Raw genomic sequence first — 14,583 nt, forward strand, 5'->3', positions numbered from 1 at the left:
ATGCCTGCATTTCACCAGACTGGTGTCTGTGGTTTCAGTGTATTTCAGGATTTTTATAACGTGTAAATAAATGTTCATGTCCTTCACAGCAACCATAGCTTCCCCACATCTCTACCGATACGGCTGTCAAAATCTGAGAACCACGTGGATTGGATTTTCTCAATGTATGTTATTTCTGATCTTACTGCATGAGAGATTTTTGTGGAGAGGTGACATTTAGTGATAATACTGTAGGAATGGCTACAAGCACAATACCTTCAAAATTGTCTTAAAAGCTATTTTCAACTTAAGTTTTTCAGACACTGATGTTTTAGGGACATAGAGCAAAACTGTACAGTTAAGAATGGGAAGGTGAAGGGGTGCCTGGTGGCCCAGCCAGCTAAGCGTCTGACTCTTGTTCTCAGCTCAGGTCTCTGTCTCAGGGTCATGAGTTCAAGCCCCACTTTGGGCTCTATGCTGGGTACAGAGCCTACTTAAAACACACACACACACACACACACACACACACACACACACAGAAGGTGGAACCAAACTCTGAATGTCAAGAAGCAGATATTGACAGCACATAGAGAGCTGTAGGCACAGCATCAGAGCCGTGCCCTGGTACATCGGGCCCATGTGCTCTGACTCCTGGGGGCTCTCTGCACAGCACCCAGGGCTCTGCAGTCCTCGTCTGGGAAGGTTCTTGCTTTGCTTCTGCTTAAAAAAAAAAAAAAAAAAAAAAAGTTCTTGGGAGGTTGAAGACCTCAGTGAGTAGCAACCTCTTTACTGAGTTGGCTGACGAATGGGCCATTCCCTGAAAGCTCTGTAAGCTACTGAGTTAGTAGATAAATTCAGAGCTCTCTCCAGGAAATGGTCCTATTAGGAAATGTTATCTGTGTCCAATACAACCCTACCCCCAGCCCCCCAAATTAGATATTTTAGGAAACCATGATTCTGTGTTCGGCCCCAGTAGACGCCCCCCCCCCCCACCCTGCCCCCGGCAGACATGGGCTAACTGGGGGTGAGGTTGTTGGTGACTGAGATGACCCCACATGTCTGGAGTGGAGGAGCTGTCCCACCAGAGAGACTTCGGCCAGCCACTTACTGGTCGGCCACAGGAATTTTTGGAAGTAGTAAAACTTTTGGTAAAAGGGGGCTTTTGTCTCCCAGAATAGCAAAAGTTATCATCACTTAAAAGCAGTGATTTCTATATACAGCAAGTGCTGCTATATATATACTCATGTATTGTTTATGTAGGGCTATTTTAAGATCTGTGTCACATTTTTCTGGTGTATTTTATGGTGGGAAAATTCAATTGGAAAAAATGCATTTAGCTCTGGTGGGGATGGTAAGGTAAAATAAGTACTTAAAAAAAAAAAACAAACGCGCACATGAATTTGTTGTTTCCGAGATAGTTTTAAATAGTACAGAAATAGCTAGGTGATAGCTCCCTAAATGAAACTGTATTGGCTTTCCTTAAGCAAGTGTAGCCATTGGTCTCCTGTTCTATGCCGTCTGTCCCTGCATTAGTCAGTGGAAGACCTAGGAGACGCGTATAAGAAGTCACCCACATTTTAATAAAAAAAAATATGAGAAAATGGCTTTATGTTTGTGTAATGTGGCTTATAATTCACGCTACTTATTATTTTTTTGGAGTTGTTGAATTGAGTGGGAAATGAATGGGGGGATAGGACCTATCTACTGTTAAGAGTAATGTGGGTTAGAGATGCAGGCACATGAGCTCGGGGATGATGGGGACTGTGGCATGGCTCTGGGGGGACGGTAGCCCCAGAGAGTTGTGTTATGGCAATGAGTGCAAGGGCTGGGGTACTGTGATTGCCGACCCCTTCTGGGAGAGGCTCCTTCCTACCTGCTGGGTGGAGTGGGGTGTGAGCATTCAGAGCTAGCAGGAGAGAAGATCACATCCCTTACGATGAGGCAGCAAGTGACTGCCCCTTAGGAGAAATGCAGATGATGGTGCAGGGGTTGAGAAATGGAAAAGACAGTTTCTGCTTTTGGGTACCAGGGAGGGCTTCTTGGGAAGGGTGACGTTTGGAGAGGAGTTGAAGCTGGGGCTGCGTTGACAGGGACAGCAAGGATCCAGGACTGTGAGGAGAGCCTCTGAGCAGAGGAAGAGCTGGAGTGAAGCCTTGGGGCTTTGGTTTAATCCAGTCGTCTGCTGGCTGGTGAGAGCTTAGGAGGAGTATGGAGACAGAGGCGGAAGGAGGGCGCTGTGGGGCCAGGTTCTGAGGGCCTTTGAACCCTACTCTACCTCTTTTTCTCCTTCACTCAGCAGGAGATGGGAAATGAATACCCAGGAGCGGGACGACAGGAGTTCGTTGAGGCCCAGTGAGGCTTAGGTTTGCAGGAGCAGGAAGAGGCAGGTGTCAGGGGGTGTGCTAGACTTGGCAGGTGGGAGGAGGGAAATCCAAAGACGAGTAAAGCCAAGGTCCCTGCCGTCAAGCAGGTTAAGATCTTGGACTGAGTCACCCAGGTGCCCCATTAAACATCTGACTCTAGATCTTGGCTTAGGTCGTGATCTCACAGTCCGGGAGTTTGAGCCCCACATCCTCAGGAGACATTTAACTTTGGGGTAGATCAAGGTAGAAGTGCAGGAAACAAGCTGTTGGGTGGGGGGCACAGGCACCGGTGATGGCTTTCCTTTTCAGGGACTTGAAGGCTTTGTCAAGTCTCATCCCTGCTCACGGTTTCTCTTCTAGCTAAATGCCTCTGGTCGCTTCATCTCCTCCTCGGGCGGCATAGTTCTAACACCTTACGGGACCTTGGTAGTTCTGTTCTCAGTTGACCTCTTGTGTGTATTTTACCGTGTTCCAGATGTGGCTGACGAAAGCAGGAGCATCGCTTCACTTGTTCTGGGGTGATCGTGAGGTGGCATGTTGCTGGATCACGGCGATTTCTATTTTGGGATCTGCTGGCAACAAAGAGAAGGGGTTGGGGAAAGGAGGTCCTACCAGGGGGGCCACAGGCAGGCCTGCATCTGCCTTGGAACCGGAAGTCTGCTTATCCTATGGGGGCACTTCTGTCCCCTTCTGTTCCTGATTCCTTGCTCAGGGCTCCTCTCCCCCACCTCCTGCCTCATTCACCCCCTCGGTCCATTGTTCTGCCTTGACCCTGCTAGTCCTCCTGGGTAGTGGTTCTGCGCATGTACTTACCTGTAAAGACTTAATGATCTGTGTGTCTTGGGCACTTGATACATTGATTCTTCCCTGAAAAGTAAGAGGAAAAGGCTGGGGAGAAATGAGGGGAGAGGAGAGGCACAGCGGTTTGAGAGTTTGAAGCCTGGGTGATCGGAGATCCGATGGTAATCCTTTCCAGAAGCGGGTACTTGGAGAGGACAAGCCCAGTTCTGTCTCAGTGATGTAGGTCTTTCTGCGAGGCCACCTGGCAGAGGCAGGCCAGTTTGTGTCTCCCTGTTAGCAAGAAGGGCCCGAGTGGAAGTCACACTGGACAGGGACTTGGGCCTGGTACTTATGTGACAGTCCTTAGGTTCTTCTTTCTTGAGCATCTTTGGTCACTGTGATCGCCTTTCATGACCTTTTTGGCTGCATTTGATACTTTTGACTCCTCTCTGCTTCTTTAAAAACATTTTTTTTATTTTAGAGAGAGAGCACGAGCACGGGCACAAGCTAGGGGGAGGTACAGAGGGAAAGGAAGAGAGAATCCTAAGCAAGGCTCCACATGGCGCAGAGCCCGATGTGGGACTTGGGATCATGACCTGAGCCAAAATCAAGAGTCGGATGTTCAACCGACTGAGCCACCCAGGCACCCCTCCTCTCTGCTTCTTGAAATGGTTTTTCATATTTGGCTTCCAAAACCCCATTCTTTTTATCCTCTGTCCACCCACTGGCATCTCTCACCTACCCTGTCTAAAATGGAACTGATTTCGTCCTTTCAACCGTGGGCCTTCCCCAGCCCCTCAGTCAATGGCAACTCTCTTCCTTCCTGTTGCTCAGACTGAGAAACCTTAAGAGCTGGCCTTGACTCTTCTCTCTTCTGCCCTACATTCAGTCCATCAGCAAAACCTGTCGGCTGTATCTAACATTTATATTCAGAATCTAAGTACTTGTCATCACCTCCACTGTTACCACCTGCTCCAAGACACCATCCCCTCTCACTTGGATTCCTGAAATAACTTCTTAAGTGGCTCTCCCTTTTTCCTGCCTCAGCCCTTCTCCACTGCCATGTTCGTCCTACCAGCTGCCAAGCCTCTTCTCACCGCAGCAGCCAGGGAGTTGATTTTAAAATCATACGGATCACATCACTCACGGTCAGAACCTTCCAGTGACCTGCCTCAGAGTAAAAGCTGACATCTTCATAATAGTTATATGACCTGCACCTCCTCTTTACCCGTTTCTCGCTTGCCCACTCTGTTCCAGTTACACTCACCTCCTGGCTTTTTCCTCAAGCCTCTCCCTCTTGAGGGCCTCCATCATTCCTTCTACCTGTCACACCCGGCCTAGCCCTCTTCTGCTTCATCTGGCTCCTTCATGCCCTTAGCTTTGTTCAGATGTCACCATAATACCATAATATTCTGTCACCAGAATACCATAAGACCTCTTACAGCTCACCAGAAAGTGTTCTCTCCAAGCCCTAATCGTGACAGCCACGTATGCTTTATTTGTTCTATATACAGCTTATCAAGTTTATTTAATCTCTCTGTATTAAAAAGTTCTAGTGGTTATTTAATGCCCGTAATTCCATATTTTGCTGACTGCTATATTTTCATCTCTTTGGAAGCTAAGTATCCATTAGTTGATAATCTTTTTTAGTTTTTGATTTAGTCTTTTCATTAGTTTCCCCAAAGTTGCTTTTCGGCTTTTAATCCTGACTTAATTCCTCCCACACTCAGGTTAAAAAAGATGTTACTTGAGCTCAGTTTTTAAAATTTCCCTATTTACAAGTTTACATTTTCCTTTGGATTGCTCCGTGGATGAGGGGGAAGACTGAAATCCCTGCAGCGCATGATTAAAGCAAGGGGGCGGTGGGGGGCGGGGGGGGGGTGGTGGTTACGTGCACTGTATTGTTGTTGTCCCGAAGCATGATTGGATAGGAGGGGTGTCTGTGTGTGTGGGTGTGTGTTGCTTACCTGGAAGAAGGTTCAGAAAACAGGACTTCTCACCAGGAATGGCAAAATTAAAAGAATGTGGCTCTGGGGCAGATGCAGGAGGTGGGGGTGGCGGTGGCGGGGGCGGGGTGGGGGGGGAGTGGATGAAAGTCTACAGCAAGCTTGGAAGAAAACTTACTAATTTTCAGTCTAAGAAACCTAACTCACATGAATAGTTTCTTCGTAGAGTATGGCCCTTTCCAGTCAGATCTGTCGGTGCCATCGAGCTGGTATTTCAAGTATGTCCATCTGCATTTAAACGAACTGCTCCAAGACAATCTGATTATGCGGTAGTTACTTTGGTGAGAATAGCGCCTCAGCCGAATGGAAACTTCATTTTGAGTCTAATATTAGACCTTGCTTTGGAAAATTCCTTTTAAATGATCACAAGCTGGGAATAGCAAAAGAATTTAACTTTCGACAGACAGCATTCACCAAGAATTTTTAACTGCTTATGTTTGGGGCCTTGGGAAAGCAGATGTGAGAAACTGACCGGACGGAATGGACTAGGGTAGCACTGACGTGACCTGATGCGTGTTTATATCTATTGCTGATAAGTTTCCCTCCTAGTCTCATTTGCTCAAAATATTTTCATTCTTTGAGCATGAGCACGCTAAGGATAAAAATTGTTAGGATGCCTAATTGTCTAACAATCTAAACTTCTAGGCTTCCAGACGTTGTTGCCCGTAAAGGGGTCTGAGGCAGAGCAAGAAAGGGCCAACAAACCCATACAACCAAAGCCAGTTTCTGAGTAAGTGCTGGGAACTTGATCAGACCTGGCCTCCAGAGAATATTTTTAGTTTGTCTAGCTGGTTGTGTCTGGGTGAACTCACCCAATTTGAAGTTTTAAGTAAACTTTATTTAAAGGACCCCGCCCCCCCCAAAAAAAAATCCTTACCCTGTCATTAAAAACAACTAATATACATGTTAACTGATCATGAAATCTCCAGATCATGTTTACTTGGCTTAACTCAAAGATATGTTTCAGATGCCTCACATGCTTTGGATTTAGGGAAACCAATAATGGCATTTGAGAGATGCGTCGTTATTTTAAAAGATTTTTCCGAAATGGGAATGTATCGTTGTTTCATGGTATACTTTGAATATCGTGGGTTTTCTGGTCTCCAGATAAGCTGGTAATAAGTTGATGGTGCCTTAGAACTGAGGAAGATTAAAAAGAGTACGAGTTGCCATTTATTGATGGCTCAGTGACTCCCAGCCACTGTCTTTGCCAGATCCCAACACTACCGCTGATATTTACAGCGATGGTGTGGGGCAGAAATCACTATGAGCCTGGTTTTAAGAGATGAGGAAACTGAGGCTCAGGAAAGTTCTGTCATTTGCTGGTGATCACACAGCTGGTAATGGCTAAGAAGTGGCAGTGCTGGGGTTCAAAGCCAGGGCTGTTCAACTCCAGAGAACATGTTCTCCCCTTGCCATTCTGGGCGTCTCCTGTGGTAGTTCTTAAACTTTTTTTGTCTTCGGATCCCTTGAAGCTCTTAAAAATTGAGGACCCCTGAACTCTTGTTTATGTAGGTTACATCTTTTGATATTTACCGTATTTGAAATTAAAACTGAGTCAGGTAAAACATCTGGACTTACTAATTCATTTTTAAAAGATAAGAGTAGGGGCGCCTGGGTGGCTCAGTCGGTTAAGCATCCAACTTCGGCTCAGGTCATGATCTCACGGTCTGTGGGTTCGAGCCCCGCGTCAGGCTCTGTGCTGACAGCTCAGAGCCTGGAGCCTGTTTCGGATTCTGTGTCTCCCTCTTTCTCTGACCCTCCCCTGTTCATGCTCTCTCTCTGTCTCAAAAATAAATAAATGTTAAAAAAAAAGATAAGAGTAAATCTGCTATGTAAATAACATTTTTTTAAAAAGTAACTTGTCCAAAACAAAAAATAAGGGTCATTGTTTTACCTCTTTACATATCTTTATTACCTAAGTTGGATTCTCCTACTTTGTTCTGCATTCAGTCTGTGCAGTATATGTTTTAGTGAAATATATGAAGAAAATTTGACTCCACAAAGATCATTTATTTGGAAAAAGGAGACTTTTTGCCTATTTTGACAGCCTTTGTGGGAAATTGTGAATATTCTTCTTTGATACTATACCAGAACTCCACAAGTGGTAGTTTTTTAAAGAGTAGTTGCAATGTAGAATCTGAAACTATACCAGTGGGCTTTGGGTGACTGTTCAATTAAAATCCTTTCATCTGAAATCTTCCTTATATAGGAGTATGTGGGTGGCTCAGTTGGTTAAGCATCCAACTCTGGATCTCAGCTCAGGTCTTGATCTCCGGGTTGTGAGTCTGAGCCCTATGTTGGGCTCCATGCTGGGCTTGGAGCCTACTTAAGAAAAAAAGAAATCTTCCTTATAGAAAAAATTCTGAATAAAATACGTAGGCACTCCCCCACTCCAGGAAGTAGAGCTTAATTTCTATTCCTCACCCCTCCCTGAGGGTGGGCTAGACTTTGTGCCTTGCTTCCAAAGAATAGAATTAGGGAAAGAAGAAAAATTAGTAACTTTAAAGTGGAGAAACTCAAGAATGTCATGTGGCTGTCATGTAAGCCCTGATATGATGTAACTAGAAAACCCATAAACCCCAGTCTAATCATGAGGAAACATCAGACAAACCAAATCAAAGGACATTCTACAGGATTCCTGACTAGTAATCCTTGATTGTCAAGGTCATGAAAAACAAGAAAAGACTAAGAAACTCTCAGATACCAGAGGAGACATGACAAGTAAATGCAGTGTGGTACTCTGGATTGGATACGGAAAGAGAACATTAATAGAAATACTGGTGAAATCCAGATAAGTCTAGAATTTACTTACTAGTACTGTATCAATGTCAATGTCTTAGTTTTACAAATATTTTGTGGCAATGCGCAATGTTAACGAGGGGAGCAACTGAGTGAAGGCTACACAGGAATTCTGTACTGTCTTTACAACCTTCCTTTAAAATTATTCCAAAATAAAAAGGTTATTTAAAAAAGCAACCAGTGTTATAACCAAGAAACAGAGCCTTAACTATAGATGACAAACTGATGGTTCCCAGAAGGAAGGTGGGCAGGGGAATGGGCTAAATGGGTGATGGGGATTAAGGAGGGCATTCGTGATGAGTACTGTGTGATGTATGGAACTGTTGAATCACTACATTGTACACCTGAAGCTAATACAGCACTGTATGTTAACTAACCGGAATTTAAATGGGAACTTTAAAAAAAAAATGCTTATTTTGAGACCAGAGGAGAACGTGAGCAGGGGAGGGTCAGAAGGAGAAAGAGGGAATCTCGGGCAGGCTCCTCACCTGTCAGTGCAGAGCCCCACACAAGGCTTGATCCTACAAACCTTGAGCTCAAGGTCTGAGCTGAAATCACGAGTCAGATGCATAAGTGATTGAGCCACCCAGGCGCCCCTTAGATGAAAATTTGTTTTAAAAGATTTTGTGTCTTAAAAAAAAAAAAGTTTATTTATTTATTTTTGAGAGAGGGGGAGAGAGGGAGACAGAGAATCCCAAACAGGCTCCATGCTGTCAGCCCAGAGACTGATGTGGGGTTTGAATTCATGAACCATGAGATTATGACCTGAGCTGAAATCAAGAGTCAGGTACTTAACCGACTGAGCCACCCCAGTGCCCTTTAAATGAAAACTTGAAAAAAAATTTTTTTTAATAGGTTATGAGAGGGGGGAAAAAACCAATTGTATGTCTTGTGCTCTGAATAGATGACCTGTGCATGATTTGGTAACATCATTACCACAGTCATTTGGAAAATATTGGTTCACTGAGTTATACAGATCTTTGAAATGTGGATCCATTTTATTATAAAGTATTTTGTTTTTATTTACTTTTATTTTAGAGAGCATGTGCATGAGCAGGGGAAGGGGCAGAGAGAAAAAGGGAGAATCCTAAGCGGCTCCATTCTCATCATGGAGCTGGATGTGGGCCTGGATCCCATGACCCTGGCATCATGACCTGAGCCAAAATCAACAGTCAGATGCTCAACCGACTGAGCCATCCAGTGCCCCATCAGTATTCAGTATTTTAAAAATCGCTCTTGTTTGGTGCTTGGGTGGCTCAGTCGGTTAAGTGTCTGACTGTTGATCTCGGCTCAAGTCCTGATCTCAGGGTTCACGGGATCGAGTCTCGTGTGGGGCTCTGTGCTGGCAGTACAGAGACTGTTTGAGATTCTCCCTCTCTGCCCCTCCCCTGCTCATGCTCTATCTCTCAAATAAAAAAGGGGTGCATGGGTGGCTCAGTCAGTTAAGCATCCGATTTCAGCTTCATTCATGATCTCCTGGTTCGTGAGTTCGAGCCCTGCATTGGGCTCGCTGCTGTCAGCACAGACCCCACTTTGGATCCTCTGTCCCCTCTCATTCTGCCCCTCCCCTGCTTGCATGCTCTCTCTCACAAAAATAAATATAACATTAAAAATAAAAACATTGAAAAAAAACAGACATCATACTTGTTATCAGAAAGGTCTTTTGTTGAGACGTTCTCGAGCCTTTGGTGGATATGGGTTTCCCAAAATTCTGATTTTCCCTTAAAAGCCCGCAGTTGATCATTAGCAAACACTGCTGTTGTTTTCCTTGACATAGCAGGCTCATTTTGTTCATTTTCAAGAAAATATTTTCCAAATATCCAAGTCTGGATACCCTCAGTTTGGTAGTTATCCTTCAGGTAAAAATGATGTCCAGTGAAAAACGTGGCTAGCACAACCTAAAACTCAAACAGTTGAGTGCCTTTCTTCAAGACAACTATTGTACTTCAGGAAGCGACAAGTCTTCTATGGTATGTCTCATTTTGCCACACAGAATATGAAAGGACAAGTACTCAAGGTCAAGACTTAACGCAATTAATTGTTACGTCTTCATCAGGGACATTCTGAGGAGAAATGGACTTTTTCGCCCTTTCCTGTGCGTGTGTGGTGGCGGAAGACCGTCTGCTGCCACCACCTTGGCTTGTGCTCAGGCGCCTTTGCATCATTGGTTCGAATACCAGCACAGTGAAAAAAGGCCAGGAACATGTCAGTGTTCTGCTGCACGTACTTTGACGTCACCACCTTCCTGAGAGGGTCTTGGGCATCCCTAAGGTTCCACGGACCACACTTTGACAGCCGTCCTCCTAAAGTAACGTAGCAGTTGCTAAAAAGTCACAAAGGGAGAGCTGACATGATTGAAGACCAAATCCATTAGGAAGCAAACGGTAATGTGGTGTGGGCCAGTGTGCACACAAGGTGAGGCTCTTCTGATCGGATGGTCTTGCTTTCCGTGGCTCAGGAAGCTTTTCCCTTTGTTGGTATTTCTTAATACCATCAAGAAATGGTTGGTACCATCTTGAAATGCCCAAATGCAGACTCTGATAATCTGGTGTCTGCGTTTGCTGCTATCCTTAACAAAATCACATAAAAGACTTGGTTCAGAAAATTCCGAAAATTCCTTCTTAAAGTTTGTTTTCTTTTCTTTAAAGGTAAATCTCACCTGGCTATTGTGCAGCGAGTAAACAATGAGGGAGAAGGGGACCCATTTTATGAAGTTCTGGGAATTGTCACATTAGAAGATGTGATTGAAGAAATCATCAAATCTGAGATTCTAGATGAAACAGATTTATACAGTGAGTAGTCTGAGTGTAATTTTTCAAAACTTTGCCTTTTTTTTCTGTCATGTACTTCGTGAGTCCTCTCCTGTCTCCTGTTGTAATCTGCCTCTGTTTCTAACTACATGCTGTATGTGTGGGACAACTTACCGATATGTTCTAGGCCCTTCATCAGAGGGGGGAAAGAATGGGCAGGTCCTGTGATGTCAAGTGGCAGTGTTTTTTGTTTTTGAAAAGCCAGCTGCTTCTAACCATTGATCTGGGCCTTACTTGCCCTGAACAGAAAACTCCTTTCATGTTTTTATACTTATTCTACATGTGGAAAAAGAATTGTTCTTTACTAAGTTTTTATTTTCCAAACTAGGCAATTGTTTTCAGATAAATTTCTTTTGCTGCTTGTGAGGGGGATTTGCTACATTGATGGATAGCAGCTGTTTAAATGTCCTTGTTCCAGAACCCATGGGCCAGGGTAGAGGTGAGATTTGCAAATGTAAGTTTGCTGTGACAGCAGTGGTAAGGTGTGGGTATAGGAAGCAGGGCAGGGTAGGGTACACAATAAGAATGTTTTTCACTTTCTCTGCTCTTCTGTCTTCTTTTGGGGGCAGGTAGAAATGGGTGAAGTGGGTAGGAGTGGCTTAGCTTGGGGCAGGGGGAGGGGAGGATTCACTGGTGTTTGTCCAGGAGTAAACTTGAACCTGGGCTGAGTATTGAACCTGAATGCTGTCTCATTAAAGTCCACAACTGGATTATTGGACTGTGAAATTTGAACCTTCTTTTTCAGCCTCACTTCTTAGTAAAGCAGGGCTCTTTCAAGAGGCTAATAATCCCAAAGATGGCCCAATGCCTGAAGATGTTTGGGGCTCTCAGAGATGGGGCAGAGATGAATATCTGGGCTCTGTTTGGTTTTTAAAACATGACTTAGAGAGGAAATGGAATCTTCAAATGGCCTGGGGCACCTGGGACAAGGCCTGTCTTCCTTAAGCAGAGTGATTTTTATTCAGTCATACTGGAAGGGCCATGCCCTGCACTTTAAAAATGAGAGCCTTCCATGTGGCCTTAGAAGGATAAACTTTATATTTAGGTAGTGACTCGCTTCTGAAAACATCTTATTTTTTTTATCACGTGTGTGTGTGTGTGTGTGTGTGTGTATACACACACAAATTGTGTTCTTTAAAAACACCAGTTCCTATGTGTTTTATCCTTTTGACACTTGGAGAGTGCACGGAGGTCACATAATAAAGAATATTGTTATTTGTGTGTTTACATTCTTTTCAGCCTTCCTCACAGTGACTATTTAATACCCAGTGTGTCTCTTTCTATTTATTTTGTTTCCTCAAGGGTAGTACTCGTCATAAGAAACATAATTAAGACGTGTATGAGATCTTACATTTGCATTTCAGTTAACTTTTTATTTAAAACTTTTAATTTATTTTTGAGAGAGAGAGAATGTGAGCAGGGGAGGGGCAGAAAGAGAGGGAGACACAGAATCTGAAGCAGGCTCCAGGCTCTGAGCTGTCAGCACAGAGCCCGACGCGGGGCTCGAACTCATGAGCTTTGAGATCATGACCTGAGCCGAAGTCGGACATCGAACTGACTGAGCCACCCAAGTGCCCCTTCAGTTAACTTCTTTTAAACCTCAATTAGACTGATTTCATGCAGAAGCGTTGCCTAATGTGCCTTGTGAGATGGATTGGTGAGCCCGTGGTTTCAGGTATATTCTTGAGGTAAACAGGCCATCAGGGAGGATGAGTGCATTTGCCATTAGAAACTTATTTTGAAATTTGGTGTTGATTTATGCTATCTGGTTTACAAAAGAATCAGGGCCGAAAGAGAAAGAAAACGAGAGGTTAGGATTGCCCTTTCCCCAGGACGAGCCTGGTAATTAGTCTGTTTGGCCCTCGGCATGAAATGGTAATGCACAGACTCAGGATTCTTGGGAAAGGAGCAAGTGATTGAGGTCTTGTCTTTAACCTAGTTTTTTCTTGATCGCTTCTTTGTCAACAAAAAATACTTGCGGAAAGGCTTTGTATTAGACACCTTCTGGATTCAGGGTTTGCAAACTACAGCCGACAAGTACTTGCCACCAGTTTTTGTACAGGCCACAAGCTGAGAACAAATTTTTTTTTTTTTTTTTTACATTTGGTAATTGTTGAAAAACATCAAAAGTATAATTACTTTGTGACTTGTGAAAATAATATGAAATTCAAATTTCACGTCTGTGATAAAGTTTTATTTGGCACAACGGCCACGGTAAGGCATTTACATATGGGTGCTTTGGCTCACCAGCAGGACTGAGCAGTTACTCAGTACTGCATGACCCACAGAGCCTCACATACTGACTATCTGGCCCTTGATGAGAGAAGTGCGCTGACCTCTCCTCTGGATGACCTTCTTCGTATTTGCTTGACCTTGAGGACCTCCTGGTCTGGAGTAGAAACGAAGCTAACAGATACCATTGTTAAAATGTTGTTCCACGAAAGTGTTCTTGTTCGTCTGTTTCCTAAGAGGTTTTGTCCGTATGTTTGTTTTCCCTGTCTCGGCAGAGGCTAGGAGCCTCTGAAAGGCAGGGGCACGCTTCACCGTGTCATCTGTCACACGGTGATTGTTCTTTCCTGCAGCGTGGTGACATCGAGTAGCGGGAGACAGTGCATGCTCCAAACTGCTGCTGTGGTTACGTGGGTTCTGGGAGGGTTGTGTCCGTGACCGCCCGTTAGTGTACTTGCGAGGGCTCCAGCGATCTTCACGAAGAATGTTCACGGTCGCTCCTAGTCAGCATGCCTTGACTGCTTGCTTCGGGATGGGTCCTGACCGTGCCGCACAGATTTGATGAGGATTCGGTCTCCTCTTGCCGTGTGGTGTTTGTACGTAGAGTGCCCGCAATCTAGAGATAGTTGAGCCTTTGCAAAATAGTCTGTCGTTTTCATTCAAAAAGAGCCCTGATCTAATAGTATGCATTTCCTTTTATCTTTTCTTGCCCTTCTGTCAGCTGATAACAGAACGAAAAAGAAAGTGGCCCATCGTGAAAGAAAGCAAGATTTTTCTGCCTTCAAGCAGACAGACAGCGAGATGAAGGTTAAAATATCACCACAGCTTCTCTTGGCCATGCACCGTTTCCTAGCAACAGGCAAGTGCAGCTTATCACAGTTTGAAATCTCTACAAACCCTGGAGCGTGTTTCTCACCCACCACTGACTGGGGTGGGCTGGGGGTGGAGACTGGGAAATGGGGTGATAAGTAATGCCACTTTTGTGTTTTGTTTTTTGTTTTTTTTTTTTGTTTTGTTTGTTTTGTTTTGTTTTGTTTTTTTCTTTTTAAATTCTCTCCTCTCCTGTGTTCAGTGTCGGCATGAACCCTCTGAGACATTTACCAGGGGTGGACCAGTAACTTAAAATTGGTCTGAAAGGTAAGGATGAATGTTAGTGCCACACTGCATGTGAACGGTAGGCCAGGTCATCTGCTTCCGGCTAAGTCCGGGGGAGAGCCCCGCTGGTGGAGTAGGCTGACAGTGCGAGCCACCAGCTCAGTTGTGTGTGTCAGACGGTTGAGTAATTCTCTCTTCAGCTTGCCTTGGAAGAACAGTTGGACCTCAGTGGTAACACAGGTGCTATGATTTGCAAAGAAGAACAACAGATTTTCAGAATTAAATCCTAACGTTCTATGATTTTAATGGAATCGGAAATTCTCAGGGCTTTGACATGGATGTCTTGATGGCCTCTGCAAGTCAGATTAACTTGGGCCCATTCCAGGAGGCAAGCGGAATGATTATTAAAACCACCAATCCGGCCGGCACTTGACTGCTCCAGAAAGGTCAAGGTTGAATGGACTTGAGACTGACTAACCCTTCTCACATCCCCACATGGCTCTCTAGGTGAAGGGTGAG

At 44.5% G+C, this 14,583-nt stretch overlaps 1 protein-coding gene across 5 annotated transcripts in view; it reads left to right on the top strand.

Annotated features, from left to right (window-relative positions):
- The window catches only part of CNNM2 (cyclin and CBS domain divalent metal cation transport mediator 2), a 147,804-nt gene that overhangs the window by 105,393 nt on the left and 27,828 nt on the right, over window positions 1–14,583 (top strand). For 3 of the 5 annotated variants that reach the window (XR_008424911.1, XM_053909889.1, XM_053909890.1), the window contains exons 2-3: window positions 10,579–10,722; window positions 13,691–13,828. Coding sequence is in view for 2 of the 5 variants with exons in the window: in XM_053909889.1 (XP_053765864.1) it covers window positions 10,579–10,722; window positions 13,691–13,828 (282 nt within the window). In the remaining 3 variants the exon portion in view is untranslated. Of the gene's footprint in view, window positions 1–10,578; window positions 10,723–13,690; window positions 13,829–14,041; window positions 14,107–14,583 lie in introns of those variants that run through there. The other 2 variants (XR_002082620.2, XR_002082621.2) reach the window with 2 other exon arrangements.

This window comes from Panthera pardus, unplaced genomic scaffold (genome assembly GCF_024362965.1).
Source record: "Panthera pardus isolate Hobbes unplaced genomic scaffold, ASM2436296v1 HiC_scaffold_22, whole genome shotgun sequence".
Lineage (NCBI taxonomy): Eukaryota > Metazoa > Chordata > Mammalia > Carnivora > Felidae > Panthera > Panthera pardus.